Below are 22948 nucleotides of genomic sequence, written 5' to 3'. Positions count from 1 at the left end.
TGGGAGGTGTAGGTTTTTTTTATTATTATTATTATGAAAATCAGCTGAACGTCGAGTGCTGTGCGATCAGAGCCGGGACGAGGTCTTCCTGCGCTGATCCCGGAGCTCCAGGCGAGCGACGGACGACAGGTGCACCTCGTCCGGACCGTCGGCCAGGCGCAGCGCGCGGACAGACGAGTACCTGCGGCGCACGGAGGTTCCCGCTTAGAAACCCAATTCTCTACTGGCGACAAGGTTCACGTGACCTACGAGGGAAGGGAGGTGGGCGTGGCTTACATCTGCGCCAGGGGGAAGTCGTCGGACACGCCCGCGGCGCCGTGGACCTGGATGGCCACGTCCAGGACCCTGCAGCCCAGGCGGGCGGCGGCCACCTTGGTCAGAGCGATCTGAGGAGGAGACGTTTAAAAAAAAAAAACAGCGGTTCAGCGCCGTCGCCTCAGGTGAAGTGCATTGTGGGAAACGCAGTTGAACGGAGCGGTCCGCTTCCTGCTCGCTACCTGTTTGCGGGCCGCTCTACTTCCTGTCGTGTCCAGCGCTCGGGCGGCGCTGAGCGTCAGCAGCCGGGTCTGGTCGATCAGCAGGCGACACTCGGCGATCCAGTGGGAAACCACTTCCTGTCGGTGGGATCAAGGAGTCAGCGTTTAAGTTGTATTGCAGGTTATTCCAGGAGTCCCAGCACAAGGTTTGAAAAGTTTTTGAGGGTTTGGAGTGAGAGCTGCACTGAGCTCCTACAGGCAGGTGGAGTAGACACGTCGTGTATTTAGAAGCACGTTGTAAATGAACTCACACCAGTGTTGACCTCAGAGCGAGAGAGACAACTTCATATTGAGTACAGTGATGGTACTGGAGGAGCAAGTAATACATCGAACAACACTGGAGGGCAACAGCAGCACCTCTGTACACACTGAGTAACCACAACATGCTTCTAATGGCACCTGTCCAGGGTTGGGGTATTATATATATACTGTTTTATATTATGATTATCAAATGTACTGTACTATATTATATATACTGTTATATACAGTGTGTATGCATATATACACACACTCAGTGCCACTTTATATGGTACACCTGTTTAATTGCCTGTTAACACAAATAGCTAATCAGCCAATCGCATGGCAGCAGCTCATTGCATGGAGGCGTGTAGACATGGTGAGGACGACTTGCTGAAGTTCAAACCCAGCGTCACAACGGGGAAGAAGGGATGTAAGTGACTTTGAAGGTGGCACGGTTGTTGGTACCAGACGGGCTGGTCTGAGTATTTCAGAAACTGCTGACCGACTGGGATTTTCCACGCACGACCATCTGGAGGGTTTACAGAGAACGGTCCAAAAAAAGAGAAAATATCCAGTGAGCGGCAGCCGTGTGGACAAAAGTGCCTTGTTGAGGTTAGAGGTCAGAGGAGAACGGGCAGACTTGTTCCCGACGACAGAAAGGAAACGGTCAAACGCTCAAATACCCACCGGTTACAACCAAGGTTTGCAGAATAGCATCTGTGAAGGCACAACACGTGGAACCTTGAAGCAGATGAGCAGCAGCAGAAGACCACAGAGTAGAAGAAGAAGAAGAAACAGTCTTTATTAGTCACGCAACACACCACACTACAACACATGCACACACACACACGCACATGCTTTTATGGTGCCGGTGAAATGGATTCTCTGCATTTAACCATCCTGGCTTGTCCTTCCTCCGGGGCCACAGCCAGGAGCAGTGGGCAGCGTACGTGGACGCGCCCGGGGACCAGGTGATAAATGTCCATCGCTGGTCAGATGATGATGGGTGCATGTTTTGGGTGGGGGTCCTTACTGACGTGAGGTGGAGGAAACCCCATGTGAGCACGGGGAGAACATGCAAACTCCACACAGAAGGCTCCTCATTGGGAGATAACCCACCAGAGCACGGTGCCAACAGCGCCCCAGGCGGGAATCAAACCCAGGACCTTCTTGCTGTGAGGCAGCAGTGCAATGCACTGCGTCACCGTGCCACATTCAGTAGAACAGGAAACTCAGGCTACAACCGGCACAGGCTCAGCCAAAATGGAGGAATAGAAGATTTGCAACATTCAGACGATCGGGGCTGAATTTGGCGTAAACAACATGAAAGCACGGCTCCATCCTGCCTGGTATCAAGGGTTCAGGCTGCTGGTGGTGGTGGGGGTGGTGTTACGGTGCGGGGGATATTCTCTTGGCACATTTTGGACCCTTAGTACCAAGTGAGCAGTATTTAAAGGCCACAGCGTACCTGAGTGTTGCTGCTGAGCATGTCCATCCCATAACGAGCACAGTGCAGCATCTTGAGATGCTACTTCCAGCAGGATAACGCACCGCGTCACAAACCATCTCAACGCGGTTTCTTGAACATGACAATGAGTTGACTGTTCTCCAACGGCCTCCACCCTCACCACATGTCAATCCAGTAGAGCAGCTTTGGGAGGTGGTGCAACGGGAGCTTGGCATCATGGAGGTGCGGCCCACAAAGCTGCAGCAACTGGGTGACGCTGCCAAGTCAATATGGAGCAAAACTTCTGAGGAACCTTTCCAACACCTTTTTGAGTACACACAGCTCTCTCTCTCTCTCCCTCTCCCTCTCCCTCTCTCTCTCTCTCTCTCTCTCTCTCTCTCTCTCTCTCTCTCTCTCTCTCTCTCTCTCTCTCTCTCTCTCTCTCTCTCTCTCTCTCTCTCTCTCTCTCTCTGAAAACACTGACGCTGATCACAACCATCTACGTATAGAGGAGCAGCACAATGCTTCTTTTACTAAACTCTACTGACGGGTTCTAAACTCTACTGACTGGTTTTAAACCCCTCTTGCTGACGGGTTTTTAACTCATCTGGCTGACTGGTTTTTAACTCTACTGACTGGTTTTTAACTCTACTGAGTGGTTTTTAACTCCTCTGATTAACCGGTTTCAAACTCTACTGGCTGGCTCCCAGCCCCTCTGGCCGACTGGTTCTCCACTCACATGCTGGTAGAGCTTCTTGCCGAAGGTGGTCCTGGTGGTGGCTCTGTGGCAGAGCAGCTCCAGCGCTCGCTCGCTGAGGCCGACCGCTCGCATGCAGTGGTGCAGGCGTCCGGGGCCCAGGCGTCCCTGCGCCGCCTCGAAGCCCCGCCCCTCACCTGCAGGGGGGCGACACGTTAGGGCGGGACTTCCCCAATCGGGCGGGGACTCTGGCGGTTCACCTCCGTACCCAGGATGACGTCGGAGACGGGGACCGTGACGCGGTGGAAGTCCATCTCAAAGTGTCCACCGTGGACGGCGTCTGAAACAGGAAACAGGAAGTGGTTGAGGAAGGCCGCGCGCGCGGGGGGGGGGGGGGGGGGGGGTCGGCGAGGGGGTTCCACTCACCGTCCTGTCCGAACACCGTCAGCGCTCGGACCCTCGTCACCCCGGCAGCGTCCAGAGGAACCAGGACCAGGCTGTGCTGCTTGTGTCTGTGGAGGACCAGAACCGAGAAGAACCAGTCAGAACCAGGATGCCACGGTGCGGTTCAACGTGCGTATCAATACTTGTACCTGACTCTTCTGCAGCTTCTAGTTTCAAACCAGTGGAAATAAAATAGAAACTTTAAATATGTTAAACTTTGAAATATAAACTTCAAATATTTATTAAATATTTCAAACTTTAAATAAGATAAACTTTGAAATATAAACTTTCAATATTTCTCTTCTCCTTTGGGCTGCTCCCGTTACATAACATTACATTACATTTCATTGATCAGACGCTTTTATCCAAAGCGACTTACAATTGTTCAAACACCGACGGACGCAGCCATCAGGAGCAATGAGGGGTTAAGTGTCTTGCTCAAGGGCACTACAGCATGCTAGCAGGAGGAGCCTGGGATCCAACCAGCAACCTTTAGATTACTAGACGACCAGCTCTACCGCCTGAGCTACCATCCCCAGTTACAGGTTGCCATAGCGGATCATCTGCCTCCAACACCTTGAAACTTTAAAACTTTAAATATTTATTAAATATTTTAAACTTTAAAATATAAACTTTAAATATTTAACTCACGCTGGAAGTACACTGGTAGTACAGTGTGTACTGGTTGTACAATGGTAGTACAGTGTGTACTTGTAGTACACTGGTAGTACTGTGTGTACTGGTAGTACACTGGTAGTACAGTGTGTACTGGTAGTACACTGGTAGTACACTGGTAATAGACTGGTGGTACAGTAGTAGTACAGTGTGTAGTGATATTACACTGGTAGTACACTGACCGGTTGTTGGACTCTGAGGAAGCGTTCCTACACATGACGATCGCCACTTTGCACTCTGGGTTGCCAGCTCCTGTAAAAATCAGCCAAAACGTCTCGTTATTAAACTGAAAAAATACAAAACAGTGAAGATACAGTTTTTCTCCCAGATCAACCAATCCAACATCCACCACAGAGACAGACGGACAGACAGACAGACAGGCAGACAGGCAGACAAATTAATGAATGAATTTCCTTCTTATTGTGATTTGTAACATTTTCTACTTGGTAACGTCCGGATCCTTTGTATTGATCACAGATGTATTGATCATGTATCCATCTCAGAAGTGGTTCTTCTCTGGTTTCTTTTCCGAGCCACCACCTGCCGATGGGGCTGAGTTGACCACGTCATCCTCCCTCAGGTGAGTTCAGCGTGGACGGACTGAACAGCTGTGGTTCCCAGCGCCTCCACTGGGGGGCAGCGCTTCAGCCCCACCGCGAGTCTCTCACCAACTGTAAACAATCGTTTAAGCTCCAGAAGGCTTGGCCCCCGGGGGCCTCGGGGCCTCTGGGGAGGAGGAGGGGTAAGGAGAGGAAGGGGGCCCCGCCCTGCGGCGGCCCAGACAGGATGCGGCATGCCCGCCCCACGGCGACGCCTCCATTTGCATCCACACGTGTAATCGACCGGGTTGAGGTTTTAGTTCCACTTCAGCCTTTTCTGAATCCAACAAGGATTTTACGGCGACGAGACGTCGTCACTCACTGGAGCTGACACTGTCGGAGGAGTAACTACATCACACAATTATTTTCTTTACCTCAATACTGCGGTTTCAAAATGGCCCCAACATATAAGTATCATGTGTATTATTATTGATCAGGAGTTATCCTTTGATCCACGCGTTGAAAACTTTGTTCCAAGATGAAACTTATTTTTTAGGAATAAAAGCTGTTTCGGAAAACACTTTACAGCAGGAGGCCGACGGTGCCGCCTCCGCCTCCTCCTCCTCCTCCTCCTCCTCCCACCAGCTATGAGCTTCATGTTTACTTCATTACATCATGTTTTATCTTTTAAAATATGATCCAGGCAATAAAAAGCAACGAGCTGTGATGTGGGTGTGAACTCTGACTCAAAGTCCTGAGAGTCCCGGAGCACGTACGACGTTCCGCTCCGTCTGAAGAGGAAACATTTCTTAGAAGGTTCTGTAGGCAAGGTTCCACAGAGAAGGTTCCACAGAGAAGGTTCCACAGAGAAGGTTCCACAGAGAAGGTTCTACAGAGAAGGTTCATGGAGAAGGTTCCACAGAGAAGGTTCCACAGAGAAGGTTCCACAGAGAAGGTTCCACAGAGAAGGTTCCACAGAGAAGGTTCCACAGAGAAGGTTCTACAGAAAGTCTGCTCAAACATCTCTGGATACATGGACAGAAGAGGAGAAGCTTCTTCTCAGGGATCCTGGGGCATGAGGTCTTGATCAATTTAATTCATCTCAAGAGTTATCTGCACTTTGATCTTCTGGAAACTCCTCCTCCACCTCCCGCTCCACCCCCACAGGAACGTTGTGGTTCTGTGTTTAGTTTTCCTGTTAATCTTCTCAGTCGGTTGAGCTGCAGCCTCTGAATTCAGGTTTCTACTTCTGCTTCTAGTTCTAGCACAAGGTCCAGCTGCCACTTTGGAAGAGGAACAAGCAGCTTCTCAGATCATCTGGACGTTTCTGCCTCATCCTGAATTGATTATGATGCAGCGAGTCTGAAACCAGAGGAAGTCCATCAGTCAGTAGGAGAGTCTGTCTGTCTGTCTCACTGTCTGTCTGTCTGTCTCACTGTTTGTCTGTCTGTCCGGCTACCGCCCATTACAAGGTTTTTTGTAATCACAACCAGACAGACGCTGGGAGGGTTTTGGTTTAGAGGAAACACTTTAAATCTCTCTGCTCTACCTATTGCCACAGAGCGGCAGCATGGACTACCAGGACTACCAGGACAACCCGGACTACCAGGACTACCTGGACTACCAGGACAACAACTCCACCTTCAACCACAGCTACGACTACACCCTCTACCCCTCGCTGTGCGATAAGGAGGCCGTGCGCTCCTTCGCCGGCCTCTTCCTCCCGGTCATCTACGGCTTGGTCCTGGTGGTCGGTCTGGCGGGGAACACCCTCGTGGTGGTGGTCTACAGCTTCCCCCGCAGGCTGCGCACGCTGACGGACGCCTGCATCCTGAACCTGGCCGTGTCCGACCTGCTGCTGCTCTCCACCCTGCCGGTGTGGGCCGCCGACGCCGTGCACGGCTGGACTCTTGGCCAGGCGGCCTGCAAGGTCACCTCCTTCCTCTACAGCACCAACTTCAGCTGCGGAATGCTGCTGCTAGCGTGCATTAGCATCGACCGCTACTGTGCCGTGGCCCACAATGCATCTGGCAGGACTTGGACGCACCCGCGAGCCAGGATGCGATGGCTCCTGGTGTGCGTGTGCGTGTGGGGCGTGGCCTGCTTACTGGGGCTGCCCGACTTGGTTTTCTTCCACGTGAGGCCGACGCACCACAGGCTGTCCTGCAGGGCCATCTACCCGCCCAGCATGGCGCGACCCGCCAAGGCTGCCCTGGAGCTGCTGGAGGTCAGCCTGCGTTTCCTGCTGCCCTTCTCCGTCATGGCGGTGTGCTACACCCGGGTGGGGCGGGCGCTGAGCTGGGCGGCGGGCGTGCAGAGGCAGAGGAAGTGGCCTGGCCTGCGAGTGCTGCTGGCCGTGGTGGCGGTCTTCCTGCTCACGCAGCTTCCCTACAACGTGGTCAAGCTGTGGCGAGCGCTGGACCTGATCTACGCCCTGGTGACCGACTGCCACGCCAGCAAAGCCCTGGACCACGCCTCGCAGGTGGCGGAGAGCTTGGCGCTCGGCCACGCCTGCATCAACCCCTTCCTCTACGGCTTCATGGGCTCCTCCTTCAGGGCCAACGTCCTCCGGGCGGCCAAGTGGCTCGGCCAGCGAGTCGGGCAGCGCCGCCGACCCGACCGGCAGCGACCGGCGGTGGAAATCGCGCTGCGATCGCCGGACCAGACACGGTCCCGGTCAGCTTCGGAAGAGGTAGGAGGAGAAGAAGACACGAGCACCTTCACCATCTAACACCAAGACTCCACCTGGTTTCTGTAAATAGTTAAGCTCCGGCCTCCTGGGTGCCATTACGCAGCGCCTAACAAGGAATGTGGCTCGTAAACAGTTCGGGACGAGGCCTCCTCAGTCAGAGGATTGTCCAAGGAGAGAAGGGAGAAGACGCAGCCAGGGAGCGGAGGGAGCGACTCCCAGGACTTTCCAACGTAACGGGAGGGTGATCTGTCGCTACCAAAACCCCCCCCCCAAAAAAAACAAAAAACAACAAAAAACGGCTTAAAAGTCTAATAGTACCAGCGCGTTTCTGAGCTCAGAGGAAAACAAACAGAGCCCAGAGCGTGTGATGTCAAGTAAACACAGTCTGGTCCAGAGCGAGTCAGAACCTCCAGACAAGATTTTATTTATTTGTTATTTACTATAAACTTCCACACTGACTGTTAGTCATCCTCCCTGCAGCCGGGGGGGGGACGGGAGGGGGGACGGGAGGGGGAGGTCGCGGGGAAACACTGAGTCACCGCAGCACGACAGCAGAGTGTGCCGGGTTGAACCAGATGGCAAATCCTTGGGAGGCGACGCCCTAGGATCCAGATGAAAGCGGTTAACTACGTCACGCGCTCCGCCCCGTCGTCGCTGGGTCCGAAAGATAAAAGATGGACTTTATTCACCCACAACGTCTCGGGCATTTAGCTGCATTATCGGGTTTATCCTCGGATCAGAGCGCGCGGCTCCACGTCAACATCTGGACCCCTTGACGTCAGAAGCAGATGGAGATGGAGTTGGACTCTAAACTGTTTTCGTGAAAAACGCGCCGTGATAATAAGTCTTCATTCGCCTCGGCCGGCGGGAAGCTCCCGATCTGCTCTGACCCGAGGACTCCGAGATGCGCGCTCTCTTTCCAAAGGGAGCTCGTTTGGTTCGTCACCCGTGTGAGCACGGAGGTGTGGGCGTGCGTTCACCCGCTGCTTTTGGCAGCGGTGGGGCCGAGCGCCACGCCCTCACCAGCAACATGCAAAGCAGCCGGGGAGAAACGAGTTGGACAAAGCGAACTTCCCAGAGGATGAGTCAGTGTTGCCACAAACAAAAACATTCAGGACGTTTATCTGCCGGGGTAATTCTACTCTGAGCTCAGTTACTTTTACTTGTGCTTGAGTAATTCATTCATTACTTTGTACCAATTTAGTCGAGTAAATACTGCACTATGAAGTATAATTCCACAGATGAATAAATGAGAAAAAAAAAAAGGTCAGATTCTGAGGATTTCATTCCAATCTGTACACTGAGAAGCGGAAGAGAAAAGTTTTAGGGTTTTGGCTCCGGAGGGTGGAGGAGGCGGAGGGTGGTGGCACTTCAGGCTAGTCAGGAATGAAAGGATCCTAACCTCCGACCACAACGTTAATCTCTCCTTTGGGCGTGGTCCTTACTGATGCGCATACATGTGGAAAAAACCCCCGAAAAAACCCAACGTCTCTCAGACGTTGGTCCCCAGAGTGGGAGCAGAAATAGGCCAAAAAGTTAAAAATCCTCGCTCTCCCCCTCTTTCCTTCTCCCTTTGTCCCTCTCCCTCCCTTTCTCTCTCTCCCCCTCTCATACCACACACACACACACACACACACACACACACACACACACACACACACACACACACACACACACACACACACACACACACACACACACACACACACACACACTTTTAATATTTCCATTGATGGGATTTCTCTTTCCTAAAAAGGTAACACAGACTACTGAGCGGTACTTCAGTACTACTACTTTTTTTTATATACCTTGCATTAGTCCCACGGGGAAATTTGCAATTTCTCTGCATTTGACATCCTAGTAACTGACGTATCTAGGAGCAGTGGGCTGACATGTAGCGGCGCCCGGGGAGCAGTGAGGGGGTTAGGTGTCTTGCTCCAGGACACATCAGCACGCCACCAGGAGGAGCCCACCACTGATGCTACTCCACTACTTCAAAAAAAATGTTTGTTAATAAAATGCTGGGACGTCCGCTCGTGTGACTGGACAGTTTGACGGGCTGAAACAGGAAGTACCACTCACCGCTGGCCCACCACTTCCTGCCGTGCACCACGTAGTGCTCCCCGTCCCGCAGCAGCGAGCACGCCATGTTGGTGGCGTCGCTGGAGGCCACGCCCGGTTCTGCAGCAGCAGAAACAGAAAAACAATTTATTTCAAGATTTTAATGGAGAAGTTGGACCATTAGAGGTCACTGAGAGGTCACGGAGGGGTCACTGGGTCCCATGGTGTGGGGCTCACCCCCTAGGGGTTCACAGAGGTACTGCAGGAGATGACAGAGGGCGACTTAGGTAGAGCAGCAATAAAGTTGATGGCTGAATAGATCCTAGACTATACATTATACATTTAGTTTTATTAATTTTAAATCCAGCTTACAGCAGCAATAACCACAAGACAAGAAATAGTTGATGAAGAATTCCATGTTTTGGATAAAAATTTGAAGTGAGCAGAGATTAACGTTTTGTATTTTCATTGCTCAACAAAGTGGATGAAAATATGGCGTTGATATGGAAGTGTGTGTGTGTGTGTGTGTGTATTATTATTTGGGTCGTGGTCCATCTCTCAGAGGAGTTCCACACACACACACACACACACACACCCATCAGAGTGAGGGTGGACGAGCAGTGACACGAGCAGACAAACAATGTTGCCCGTTGATATTGTCACGTGATGTTTATTTCTACTTCCTTCTATATTAAAAGGTTTGGTTTGTTAGGGTCGGTTGGTTTCTAATGTGATGTCTCTTTGCTGGTGTGGGTGTTGACCTCTTCACCTCAGGACGAGCAGAGGAACTTTGATGTTTACCACAACCAGCTCTGAAATATGAACTGCTCCAAATCTTTATGGCTCTTATTACATTTAACTTACATATATCTTGTATAATAATCTTTTATTGTAACCGAAACACTGCAGGGTTAAAATAATATTAGTGCTACATGATTTTCAAAATAACATAAATATATTTATTAGTATGTATTTAATTTGGAGTTCAGTTTTTGCAATCTGGTGTTCGATCTTTTTTTCTTTTTATTACTATTTTTGATTTTTAATGTTTCACTTTATCGATCCCCATGTGGAAATGTATCCCCTGCAGAGTGACAGACAGACAGCATGAGGGGCAGACAGGCAGTGCGACAGACAGACGGGCACCTGTCATGCAGAAGCAGGATCGTATGTCTCCGTTCAGCAGGGGCTCCAGCCACTTCTTCTTCTGCTCCTCCGTGCCGAACATGTGGAGGACCTCCATGTTTCCTGTGTCTGAGACAAACCGTGACATCACTTCCTGTCCGAGATAAACCACAGCATCCGGCGGCGGTTCAAATCTGAAGCACCGCGAGGTTTATCGCCCTTCACTTCGCCAGGTTGGCCTGGCTGAACTATTCTACTCCAACAGTTTCAGTGCAGGAGGTGAAGCTCCTACAGGTGGTGGTAATGTCAGAGCGTAGTACTCATTTCCGGGGCCTCGTTTGGCTCGTTCCCGCCTCCTTCGCTCGGTCTCACCGGGAGCCTGGCAGTTGAAGACGTCCGGAGCGAAGACGCAGCGTCCGGTTTCCTCGGCGACGTGGGCGTAGTCGAGCTGGCTGAGGCCGCTGACGGAGGGGAGGAAGAGGTTCCACAGGCCGGCCGCCCTGGCCTTAACCTGGAGACAGACAGACGTATGGAACGCCGAGGTGGCTAGGTTAGCACGGCAACCAACGCTTCCTCCAAGCCAGGTCAGGGGCAGCGAGATGCAGTTTGATACAGGACCCAAGGTCGACTCTGGTTCTGCTTTGTAGTTATATCGTAAAATGAATAAAATATGTATTTACACCACATTTCAACTCATGACGTGCGATTTCCGACCACTAGAGGGAGCGCTAGTCCATCATAACCTGATCAAAACAAACCCCGACTGGAGCCCGTCGCTTCTCTGAGCCGCCAGCCGGTTGGAGTGGCTTTAATCGTGCCCATTACACAACCGGTCTGGCATTACATAACAATAAAATTACATAATCAACGTGTTGACATTTGAACGTTTAAACCCCACCTTCAGATCCTGGATTATTTGGGGCGTAGTCCATCTCTGAGGGGAGTTTGCATGTTTGCGGTAGTACTCTGCAACCTCCTGCACACACACACACACACACACACACACACACACACACACACACACACACACACACACACACACACACACACACACACACACACACACACACACACACACTTACTTAATGGTGCGTTTACTCAGTTGAATTGAAGGTTTATTTGACAGAACTATCAGTGGAACCAAGTTAACAGCAGAGTTTAATTTCCTTTCTAACTTTAAGCGCATGGTTCTTCACGTCCCAACTGCAGCTCAATGTTTCTCAAGGTTTTGAGAAAATATACAGCAAAATCAAGCATTTGTGGTCACATCAGTTATCTGGTCACAGGGATCCCTTGATGAACTCCTGTGATGTCTCAGCCTCTCACCTCCTGCGCAGGGAGGACGTGTCGTCTCATGAAGTCCTGGACGCGTCCCAGGACGGTGAGGCCTCGGGACGTCTGCAGGAAGAGGCGGGGCTCCGGGGGCGACAGCGACCTGGGCAGGAAGTGGAGGTCAGGTCGAACAACGGTTCTTTGACAGGAGCCGCTATACATTGATTTCTATCCAGGGATGAATAAAGCATCCATCTCTTCAAATCTTTTTAGGGTTTTGTGAAAGTACTTTGAGATTGGACGACATGGTGCTGCTGAAAGAAAGGAGATATTTGTCTGAATCCAGTTCAGAGAGGTAGGACAGAATAAATTGTTTTATGTAAATATTGATGTAAATATAAACTGTTGTTATAAATATTATTATTAATTATTATGATTATAATTATAATTATTATTATTATTATTATTATTATTATACATCTGCACACGTTAAATTCATCAGATGAAACCGACCCATGTGCAATCTGCAGGCCGACCTGGGCCAACGGCGCCACACACTGGCCAAACTGAGCAGCGTTGGGAGCGCTGGCGTTCCCCAGCAGGAAGCGAGCGTAGACCCCCTGCGAGAGAGGAGGGAGGAGCTGTGAGGACTGGGAGCAGGAGGACTGGTACCAGGAGGACTGGGAGCAGGAGGACCAAAACAACTACTAGGGGACAGGGAACGGGGACCAGGAGGGCTGGGACCAGGACTAGAGGTCTGGGACCAAGGGACTGCGATCAGGGGGACTGGGACCAGGAGGCCTGGGACCAGGAGGACTGGGACCAGTACTAGAGGACTGGGACCAGGAGGGCTGGGACCAGGAAGGGCTGGGACCAGGAAGGGCTGGGACCAGAACTAGAGGACAGGGACCAGGGAACTGGGACACAGATGAAAACACTGATATATTGAGGACAGTATAGTAGTATCTATACTCACACTCAGTACTCAAACACCTCAGAGTACTGTTTACTGCACAGACCTAGAGCTCCAGCCTCTGCTGCTCTAGCTCTGTGTGACCACCATGTCCAGTTGAGCAGAACAGACCTGAGCGATGGCGGCCAACTTGAAGTGGGACAGCGCCAGGTAGAAGCTCATCTCTGGGAGAACGTTCGGGATCCCCCGGCAGCGGCAGTAGATGGAGATCAGCTCCTCGGCCCGGGGGACACCTGGTGGGAGCAGGGTCCAGAACCTCCTGAAACATGCTCCTCTGGGTGTTCCTCTCGTCTTCCTGACTCATTTAAACCCGTTTTCAAATCACTTTCTATGTGAAAAGGAATCAGAATAATCTCGTATTGAAGTGTGTTTGATTCTGACCCTCCATGGCGCTCACGCTGCCCATGGTGTCCGTGACCTCTGACCCCTCCGGCCAGTAGTGAGCCATCAGAAAGTATCCCAGGTCGGCCAGAGGCTGCCCGGTGGTGGAGAGCTCCCAGTCCAGCACGGCCAGGACCCGGGCCTGGAACCAGCAGATCAAATATTACTACTAACAATAATAATATAATAACATAGTGTTACAACGACTACAAATACATCATTTAGGTTCTCTCTATAAGAGCTTCAAAATGTTATTGATCAAATACATAACAGTTCAATGTGATTTCAAGAATAAACCATGAAATACCACATATAGAATGATGTGGTCACCAAAAAGGTGCTAAACAAATCAAAATATATGAAATATTTTAGATTCTTCAATGTAGCAGCCTGTGCCTCGATGAAAGCTTCTCTCCAGCGGCTTCATGAAATGGCCACCTGGAAAGCGTCTCCAGGTCGGGAGGTGGTCACCTGGAAAGCGTTTCCAGGTCGGGAGGTGGTCACCTGGAAAGCGTTTCCAGGTCGGGAGGTGGTCACCTGGAAAGCGTCTCCAGGTCGGGAGGGGGCCATCTTCAGACCCGGAGAAGCTTTCCAGCTGCTGGAGAGAAGCTTTCATCATGGCAGAGGCTGCTACACTGAAGAATCTAGAATATTAAATAGTCATTTTTTTGGTGACTACATCATTCCATGTGTTATTTCATAGTTTTGTGTCTTCACTGTTATTCTACAATGTAGAAAATAGTAAAAATAAAGAAAAACATTGAAAGAGTCAACATGTCCAAACTTTTGCCTGGTAATTATGGATGTAACTGTAATAATTCTTATATATCTGGTATATATCAGGTGTCCTGTACCTCCGTCGGGTGGAACACCAGGTTTTCCATCCTGAAATCTCCGTGCACCAGCACCACCTGGTGGTCGCTGGGTGGCAGGTTCTCCATCAGCCATTCTGAGAGCTGCTTCATTGCGGGAAGATCCTGGTGGGTGGAGCCTCGGTACTGCCTCGTCCACGTGGAGACCTGGAATACAAGATGGCTGCTGGGTCAGAGGTCGCATCAGGTTAGGGAGGGAGATTCAAACTAATCTGGATGTTACGGTTGTCTCTTCAACAAACAGTGAAATTGCATTTTTCAATATCCTTTCTCTGAACATCCAAACTAGTAGTAGACCGAGTAATCGGGCCGATTTTTGGTATAATAGGCATCTGTTGATGCCTGCAGTCACGACGTCGATAAACAAAAAATGTCTGCAGACTCGTGTTCAATCTATTTTTCTATACACATCGATTCTGGATATTTGAAACGGTTTTAATACTCATTTTCTGCACAATGGATATACCAGGAGCAGCTGCTTCTTCTCTCCAACAGCGAGTCTCACACACCGCTGCAGCGCCCACGCCCTCACTTGTCTCGTTCGCTCCGGTTTATTATGGTGTTGGCTCGTTAAAGATGGCGAGTGCAGAGCCTCCGCGACCGATGGAAAACAGCTGGAGTGCTGTTTGGAAATGCTTCACAGTTGAAGTGGAGTGGGTTTTTTCCCCTCCTCCAGACAGCGCTGCGCCGTGTGTGCGTTCCCGTGCCAGTTTTCCAGTGTTTTTATTTGAAATCAGTTTGTTTAAGTTTGTTTCCTATTCGTATGAAACAAAAGTTTTAAACACAATTGTGTTTTAAACACAATTTTGCACTGCAGACAGCTCAGATCTACTTAAGCAAACAGAGACAATGCAGACAAAAAAAAATTGCGTTAAGTAAATGTTCATTTAAGTTCATATATATATCATATATCATATCATAGCCATCAGCCACCCCGCTCTCTAAATACCAACATTGGCCATTGAAAAACCCATATCATTCGACCACTGATCCAAACTACTCAACAGAGACTTGATGCTGGAACACAGCTTATCACACAGCTGAATCTGATGAAATGTTTGTTTACACTTTACTTTACAAACACACTGCCTCTCCTCTGACAGATCCTGTTTATTATTCTTCTTCTTCTCCTCGTTTTTGTCCGGTAGAATAGGAACCAGGCGACACACTACTCGTTTGTTGTGGTCGCCGCTCTTCAAACCAGGTCAGATGTGTCCCTACTGCCCCCCGGTGGAGGCAGGTGGGTTACCTCCACAGGAACACAGGAGCATCCAGTTTGTACCAGACCTTATGTTGAGAATGTTATGGGAATTATATTAGTTTTCCTTCCTGGTTCAGTTTTTTGTTTTTTTTTTTCCCCCTTAATTCCCCACCAGGTTTAATAGTGTTTCCTGAAACAGTGCTACCATAAATCGGAACAACGACATGATAAGGTGCAGCGGCACTTAGTATTTTACAGTTAAGCAGTGAAACAGGAGACAGAAATTACCTTCTCTTTATAGTAAAGGGTATAGCATGTGCTTAAAAAAACCCCATAATATTAAATTACAAACTGTGATGCGTCTGCTGGTGGAGGACAAAAAATTTGGAGGAATGAAGAGAAAGTACTGCATGGCCACTGATGTACCAAAATACTGTGTAGTCCAGTGACATGTGGACCGACCTGTCTCCTGCAGTACTCCTCCCTGCCACCGTAGCGCTGCAGGCCCAGGTCCTGCAGGTCGGTGGCGTGCAGCCTGGCCAGAGTCTCCACCGCCGCAACGTAGAGCGCGGCGCGCTCGGCTGCAGCCACGCCCGGAAGACGCCCGTCCCGGAAGATCCTGCCCTGAGCAGGGCCAGAAGAAAGAATGTTTCAAAGAGAAGACTAGAGCAGAACATCTGTACAACAACACAGTCAGTCTCTGAACAGCAGGGAAATGATCCTAAAAGTACTTAGTACACTCAGGTAGTCCTTAGTACACTCAGGTAGTATCTTTATCGGTACAGACCTGGACATGTTCCATCAGGTAGAAGCTGGTTCCGATGACCTCGGGGTCAGAGCAGAACAGGATCGGTTTGGGAACCGGGAAACCAGCGCCATGCAGAGCCTCCTGGACCTGGAACTCCCGGTCCACCTGGAAGCACCAGTACACCTAGTCTGATCACCAGTACACCCCGTCTGATCACCAGTACACCCCGTCTGATCACCAGTACACCTAGTCTGAGCACAACACTCTTTACTACCGATCAAATGAATCACTTCTACTGTATTTAATCTATTTAATCATTCTACCGGATATGTATTCCCACTGCATACTGTACATAATACAAATCTTTTTTTTTACCTTGTATTTTTTCTCCCCTTTAACACTTTTACCGAAAATGCATTAAACATCAATTATCAAAAAGTTAAAGTAATGAGTAGTAATTATGCACAACAATAATGGACACTGCAGCGAGGGTTTTTTGAGAATGATGAATTTTGCATGGGGATTAATAAAGCGTTATCGCATAATACTATGTACTTTGAATCAAGTATTATTCACACCAGCAGTTTTACTTGTAGTTAAGTACAAGTTCTGTAACGTACCCGTACTTCTCCCGGAGTCACTGTTTCCGGCACTGTACTAGCAATCATACTCCATGTCCCAGTCAGATAATAATAATAATAATAATAATAATAATAATAATAATAATAATAATACACTTTATTTGTAAAGCACAATTCATGCAGATGCAACTGAAAGTGGTTCACAGCAAGTAAAACACAAAGTCCAGTCCAGTCCAGTCAAGTAGGCCTAAAGTCAAGGTGTCTCACCCTGTGGGCCCCTGGCAGCAGAGCACCAGGAGGCTTCTTCCTCAGGACAAAGCTCTGGGAGCCACTTTGGACCAGGAAGGTCGGGTTGGACTGGCCACAACTGGAGCGACAGCAGCAGTGACCCACTAAGTACAGTAACAACAACAACAACAACAACAACAACTTTGATGAATATTTCTAATTGAAACCCACCTGTACTGTCTGACCCCCAGGGGGGCAGGAACCTGCAACCTGCTGCTCAGGTATCTCTGCAGCTGAGAAACACTGAATCGATGTTGCTCCCGAACCGGGGTGGTTTGATCCTCCATGTCTCAGCGGAAAGGAGTAACTTCAGGCAGAGTTGACAGTTAATCATTTACAGATGATTCGTATCAGTCACGGACTTACACACAGGTGCACCAAACCACCAGAACACACTCTTCGTATCTGTCAATGGAGCCGGCGAAGATAAACCGCTTCTGCTTCTGCTTCTATTTTCTGCTTCTATTTCTGCTTCTGGTTCTGGTTCTGGTTCTGGTTCTGTTCGGGTCGGGTGTGGACGCTGTTGCTGCCCGGAAACTTTAAAGCGCTGCACACACCCTACTTCCGGGTACGCGATTTACGCGACGGATATTCGCAATGATGCAAAGATATGTAATAGTTCTCACAGTGGTGTCAAAAAAAATCGGATCAACCTTTATTTCGTCAATTGAATAATTACGGGATATTCGATATTTTCAGCCCCGTATTTAAATGCGTTTTACGTTTTCAGAACTACAATATCCGTATTTATCACTGGGAATTATTGACGTGTGAACGTCCGTTTCTCCACGGACGGTGTTCCCGGTAACACAGCCTACCAGCTGATCGCAGCTTTTGTGTACGTGTACGTGTACTTCCATTCGGCTGCGCGGTCCCTGTTCGAGCGCCAGATCCCGGCGTTTTGAGTGAGATTTTAGAGATGTCGACGGTGGAGGAGTTGAAGTTGAAGGTCCGGGAGCTGCAGAACGAGCTGATCAAGTGCCGGCAGCAGCAGCAGCAGCAGCAGCAGCAGAGCGGCCCCGGAGCTCCCGATGCTCTGCCCCACAGACCCAGGGTGGAGAGGATGAGCGCCGAGGTCGTGGATTCCAACCCGTACAGGTACTTGAACACAGCACGACGGCGGTTTAACACGTTAGAGGACGGGCAGTGAGGCGTTCGATGAGTCGCGTTTATCAGGACTTCACACCACCCACCTGTCTGTAAACACTAAATAATTTTTTCGCATTACTTTTCACACTGTACCCCCCTGGATATCCTGCCTATATGTTCTGTACAAACTCAAGGTCACTGGGAACTGGTGTCTTGTATGTGTCATGATAATTGGACAATAAAGTCTCATTCTGGTTCTGATCTCTTGCAGCCGTTTGATGGCACTAAAGAGGATGGGAATCGTGGAGGATTATGAGGTATTACAATGTTTTACCTATTAACATGTACTATTTACTGTAATTCTTCACATGTGATTCTCAGTTGATGGCTTCTTTGTGTGATTTTAGAAAATCCGGAGCTTCACGGTGGCAGTGGTTGGCGTCGGGGGGGTCGGCAGTGTGACTGCTGAGATGCTGACCAGATGTGGCATCGGTAAGGTAATGACGATTTAAGTTATTCAACACACTCCAGTTAATCTCACAAGCGTCTCGATGCACCGTTTACTGTGTGTGTGTGTGTGTTTTCACAGCTGCTGCTGTTTGACTATGACAAGGTGGAGCTGGCCAACATGAACCGTCTGTTCTTCCAGCCGCACCAGGCGGGGCTCAGCAAGGTGGAGGCCGCCCACCACACGCTCAGGTCAGCTGGAGTCTCTACACGTGGAGAAGCTTATCATGTTTGTCTTCATATTCATCGTCATGTTTACCATGGAAACCATATCCGTTTAAACTTGGAATTTAATAAGTAAAATATTTCAAGAGTATTGTCGTACAATATAAACATGGTCAGCACTGTGTGGCTGAAGGTGAATGAGAAACAGGTCTACGTGCTGCACTGTGAAGGGGGTACGTGTATTAAGACCTTGCGAGACAGGGAACACACCAAAAAAGGCTGAGAACCACTGGACCACAAATCTCTCCCTGCAGGAACATAAACCCTGACGTGTCATTCGAGACGCACAACTACGACATCACCACAGTGGACAACTTCACGCACTTCATGGAGCGGATCAGCAGCGGCGGTCTGGAGGGCGGGGCACCGGTGGACCTGGTGCTGAGCTGTGTGGACAATTTCCACGCTCGGATCGCCATCAACATGGTCAGCGGGTCACGTGACCCTGGTTTAGGTTCTCAGAAACTCTCAGGCTGGGGTACCTTGTCGTACAGAGGATCAATACCTCCGCAGCTGTCACGACCAGGACACTTTAGTCGGCTATTAATTCACAAGTCATAAATAATTGAGATGAACAGTTTTTTAACTTTTTTATTTTTTTGTTCGCTTCCTGGCGCCATAATATTGGCATAAAATAAAACTTGTAATAACACGTCACATACCTACTGCGAAAGTGGCTGTTAGTTACTTTGAAAATGGGAACATAAAAATTAAGGTAGAAAGTTAATTTCCCTCAACTCAACAGATAGGAAACTTTAAAAAACGTTCCTGAGATGATTGTGATCGGGCAACGTTTTTTATAATTGTGACAGTATTAAATACCGGTACTTATTAATCCTGTGGTTTCTCAGGTCCCAATTCAATTTGATCTTCTCATGAAATGATTATTTCCCCCGGGCCCGGTACCTCTGGACCCCGGTTCTCCTGCTGAAGCTTTTTGTTGTGGTTGTGCTCCTCAGGCGTGCAACGAGCTGGGTCAGGTCTGGATGGAGTCCGGGGTGAGTGAGAACGCCGTGTCGGGTCACATCCAGCTCATCGTGCCCGGAGAGACGGCCTGTTTCGCTGTACGTGACACGAGGAACACCTCACACTGATCCATGACTGAGTTCTCTGCTTTAAAGTGGTAATCCGTGATATTATTTTGTTTAAAAAAAAACAAAACAACAAAGAAATAAATAAAGAAAAGTCCCATATTTGATACTTTATTCAGCTGGTTCTTTATAAGAAACTGCCATTGATTCTATTTGCGTTTTCCATGCGCTTCTCTACAAGCTGTTTCTATTGTTTGTGGCGGGGTCCGCCTTTCCCACCATAAAAACAAAAATCTATCTGATGGATTACCACTTTTAAGACTTATATCTGTCTTTCTCCACAAATGGTTGAATGACAGCTGTATATATGAGCTGAAAGACGTACTCTGGTAGTAGTGACGTCGTAGTAACGTGGTCCCGCCTGTGTCTCTGTCCTGCCAGTGCGCGCCCCCCCTGGTGGTGGCAGCGAACATCGACGAGAAGACGCTGAAGAGGGAGGGGGTGTGTGCCGCCAGCCTGCCTACCACCATGGGAGTGGTGGCGGGAATCCTGGTGCAGAATGTCCTCAAGTAAGAACCAAATAACCCTCCACGGCAAGGATCATGACAGGGTTCAGGCAATAAAATAGATTCAATGTGTTATTGTCAGAACCCCACTGGTGCCGTTCAGCCACTTCTGCTGCTTCAACCGCCAGTGAACAGAAAACGCTGGTATATTTTTTTTTTTTTACCTAAACCTTAATTTTCAATCGCTGTGAGTTAACCAGAGTGATCAACTTCACAATCGTTTAAAATAATAAAGGAGGAATTTAGATGCTCACTCAGGTAGGCAAGCGTTCAGAAATTGTGAAAGATATATAATTTAAATATAAATGATACGTCGGTAAACCTCACACAATGTCTCTCATGTCATTAGTAATTACGTAGTCAACGTATGCATGTACATCAACATTTTTCTGGGTTTTATTTATCCACAGATTTGTGCATTTTGTCAACGAGTCAAGCTCCTCTGCATCGGAATCAATGTTCCTGATATTCTAAAACCCTAAATCCGCCACGTAACCTCATACTTCATAGAAAATTTGCCCAAAACTCTTGTCTGACAGAGTATTACGTTTCTTTGTCTCCCCGATAGGCCTGATTTATCCGGTGCGCAGGAAGTGAGTGTGTTAAACATTTGACCAGAATCTCATCGAGAAATGTTGTGTGCGTCAGGTACCTGTTGAAGTTCGGCACGGTGAGCTTCTACCTGGGCTACAACGCCATGCAGGACTTCTTCCCCTCCATGAGCATGAAGCCCAACCCCCAGTGCAGCGACCCGCACTGCAGGCGGCAGCAGGACGCCTACAAGGTGTGTGTGTGTGTGTGTGTGTGTTAGATCAGTGGGTCCCAAGCTGGGGTGCCCGACCCCCGCTGGGGGTCGCGAGGCCTCAGACCGTTTGAGGCAAATGTTTCCTAAAAAAAAATCACACATGGGTTCAAAATTCCACAAGAGTGTCGGTTCAAACACATACTGTAACAGAATTCATCACCTCACGTTCTAATTTAGCCGACGCACTAAAAACCATGGAAATGGAACCAATTCAGACAAAACTGACCAACCATTCATAATTACATGGAAATAAATATACACGGTTTTTTTTTTTAATAATAATTGAATTACTTTTTTTTTTTTTCGGGTGTCTGAGGGGAAAAGGTAGGGAACGCCCTGATCTAGAGCACTGACTCCCTGCAGCTCACCGTGCAGCGCTTAAAGAGCTGTCGTATCAGTACATCTAGTTCCAGTGGGACATTAAAACAGAGTATTTGGTACTTTGGGTTTAGACCTGTGGTGGCGAACAGTAACAGACGAGTGAATAAAACATCCTACGGAAGCAGGAAGGCACAGCGGAGACGGAGTCTTACTTAAAAAGAAGTAGAACCTTTGGACCAAAGAGACGCTGCTCAGAACAAGAGAAGAACAGAATGGCGGTGATTTGGGTTCCTCTTCTCTGCCTCTGAGAGCTCGTCCAGTCACGATTGGTCCAGATGCCCCCGCGTCACAGCAGGGCACCAACTTCAACCTGCTTTTTTTTTTTCCTCCCTTGTTTTCATCTTGACATCCACCAAAGCCACAAGCGACTCCTCTCACTGTCACATCCCTGCGTCTGTCACCGCCGCCATTGTTGTTTTGCTGTTTGTGTTTCCAGCAACTCGCTCTGGAAATATTATTTGCCACAGAATCACTCTGCGCCCCCTAGTGGCATGAAATGATATAAAGAAGTAAACACTTGTTATTGAGTATTCTGACAACAGTGTTCTGGGACAGGTTCTTATGTTTTTTGTTCTTACATCAGTATGCCTTCACCTTTTCTGTAAACAGGAAGTAACTGTTACAGTGTGTATTTCTCCTCAGAGCAGAGAGGCGGAGCAACCCAAACAGGAAGTCATCGTGGTAGAAGAGGAAGTCGTGCACGAGGACAATGAGTGGGGTGAGACACACACACACACACACTGAGTACCAACTGTTTTGTCAGTATTGGGTTCACCGTATCCGTCCCGGTAGTAGTGCCCAGTCCCAGTAGTACTCAGTGGTACTGGCGTACCTGGTGTGTGCAGGTATCGAGCTGGTGTCAGAGGTGATGGAGGAAGAGCTAGAGGCGGCCGACGGCTCCGCGCTGGACCTCCCAGAAGGCATCACGGTCGCCTACACCGTCCCACATCAGGTACTCATAAAAGTGTACCTGACAGTGTGTGGGTCTGTGTGTGTGTGTGTGTGTGTGTGTGTGTGTATGTGTGTGTTCTTCTCAGAATATCAGACTTGATTAACTGATTACGTTCCACTGAGACGATCAGATTGGATTAACATATGATTTTTCTTTTCAGCTCGCGAACGCGGCGTCGGGAGACACGGTGGAGGACACGGAGCAGAGTCTGGAGGAGCTGATGGCTCGGATGAAGAGCATGTAACCGCCGACGCACCGACGTTCCGCCGGCCACCCCCGAGGACGGACGGAGCTCGGAGGCGCCGGAGGAACCTCCGTGCGGCGTGCGGCTTGAAGTCCCGGCAAAGTGCTTTAGTGGCTGGCGCAGAGCAGCATGTTGGAAACGCAAAACCAGTTCATTACCAGTAAGTTGGTACTTAACCACCAGGGTGTCCGTCTCCAGTGCATGCATCAGATTTGTGTTCTCTCTGAAAGCTGTAACACCACTGGGCACAAGCAGAATCATTCTGAATAAAGTATTTATTAAATGGAATACTCTGTGTTTATACTGTATCTGTGTATTTCTACACATTTAAGTGCATGAATACTAACACGGTGAAAGCACTTGAGGTTCATGTTGC

General features: G+C 49.1%; 3 protein-coding genes across 6 annotated transcripts; 2 read left to right on the top strand and 1 right to left on the bottom strand.

Annotated features, from left to right (window-relative positions):
• Positions 1-50: 50 nt before the first annotated feature.
• Positions 51-17290, bottom strand: acad11 (acyl-CoA dehydrogenase family, member 11). Its single transcript, XM_080020025.1, has 20 exons — positions 16944-17290; positions 16752-16851; positions 15943-16068; positions 15618-15779; positions 13937-14101; positions 13083-13224; positions 12813-12934; positions 12242-12348; positions 11783-11891; positions 11355-11432; positions 10829-10967; positions 10478-10585; positions 9353-9451; positions 4222-4291; positions 3347-3432; positions 3189-3260; positions 2963-3117; positions 498-614; positions 277-386; positions 51-181 (listed from the first exon to the last, which is right to left on the bottom strand). Exons 1-20 carry the CDS (start codon positions 17057-17059, stop codon positions 67-69), a joined length of 2298 nt encoding a protein of 765 aa, XP_079876151.1. The 5' UTR covers positions 17060-17290; the 3' UTR covers positions 51-66.
• ackr4b (atypical chemokine receptor 4b) lies at positions 3426-8505 on the top strand. 4 transcript variants are annotated; one of them, XM_080020026.1, is made up of 2 exons: positions 3426-3493; positions 4543-8505. In XM_080020026.1, the coding sequence occupies exon 2, from the start codon at positions 6149-6151 to the stop codon at positions 7307-7309; it is 1161 nt and encodes a 386-aa protein (XP_079876152.1). In that variant the 5' UTR covers positions 3426-3493; positions 4543-6148; the 3' UTR covers positions 7310-8505. The 4 variants fall into 4 exon arrangements, with proteins under 4 accessions (XP_079876152.1, XP_079876155.1, XP_079876154.1 ...); XM_080020029.1 differs by lacking the exon at positions 3426-3493 and having other exon boundaries at positions 4369-4619; positions 5838-8505; XM_080020028.1 differs by lacking the exon at positions 3426-3493 and having other exon boundaries at positions 4369-5658; positions 5838-8505.
• Positions 17291-17597: 307 nt separating the features above from the next.
• On the top strand, positions 17598-22860 carry uba5 (ubiquitin-like modifier activating enzyme 5). Its single transcript, XM_080020311.1, has 11 exons — positions 17598-17870; positions 18133-18178; positions 18269-18358; positions 18451-18560; positions 18848-19019; positions 19553-19657; positions 20066-20193; positions 20839-20974; positions 22019-22094; positions 22222-22328; positions 22489-22860. Exons 1-11 carry the CDS (start codon positions 17692-17694, stop codon positions 22570-22572), a joined length of 1233 nt encoding a protein of 410 aa, XP_079876437.1. The 5' UTR covers positions 17598-17691; the 3' UTR covers positions 22573-22860.
• The last annotated feature ends 88 nt before the right edge of the window (positions 22861-22948 follow it).

Source organism: Zeus faber, assembly GCF_960531495.2.
Source record: "Zeus faber genome assembly, chromosome: 19".
NCBI lineage: Eukaryota > Metazoa > Chordata > Actinopteri > Zeiformes > Zeidae > Zeus > Zeus faber.
The sequence above is the reverse complement of the archived record's forward strand: the minus strand, read 5'-3'. Positions and strand labels throughout refer to the sequence as shown.

What these genes read in the sequence shown, in the direction of transcription:
- acad11 (XM_080020025.1), bottom strand. Translation starts at nt 17,059, where the DNA reads ATGGAGGATCAAACCACCCCGGTTCGGGAGCAACATCGATTCAGTGTT. An exon ending in CTGGGGGTCAGACAGTACAG is followed by an intron (nt 16,852 to 16,943) that starts GTGGGTTTCAAT and finishes CTGTCGCTCCAG; the next exon opens with TTGTGGCCAGTCCAACCCGA. An exon ending in GTAGAGCGGCCCGCAAACAG is followed by an intron (nt 387 to 497) that starts GTAGCGAGCAGG and finishes TCTCCTCCTCAG; the next exon opens with ATCGCTCTGACCAAGGTGGC.
- uba5 (XM_080020311.1), top strand. Translation starts at nt 17,692, where the DNA reads ATGTCGACGGTGGAGGAGTTGAAGTTGAAGGTCCGGGAGCTGCAGAAC. An exon ending in GAATCGTGGAGGATTATGAG is followed by an intron (nt 18,179 to 18,268) that starts GTATTACAATGT and finishes GTGTGATTTTAG; the next exon opens with AAAATCCGGAGCTTCACGGT. An exon ending in GAGAGACGGCCTGTTTCGCT is followed by an intron (nt 19,658 to 20,065) that starts GTACGTGACACG and finishes CTGTCCTGCCAG; the next exon opens with TGCGCGCCCCCCCTGGTGGT.
- ackr4b (XM_080020026.1), top strand. Translation starts at nt 6,149, where the DNA reads ATGGACTACCAGGACTACCAGGACAACCCGGACTACCAGGACTACCTG.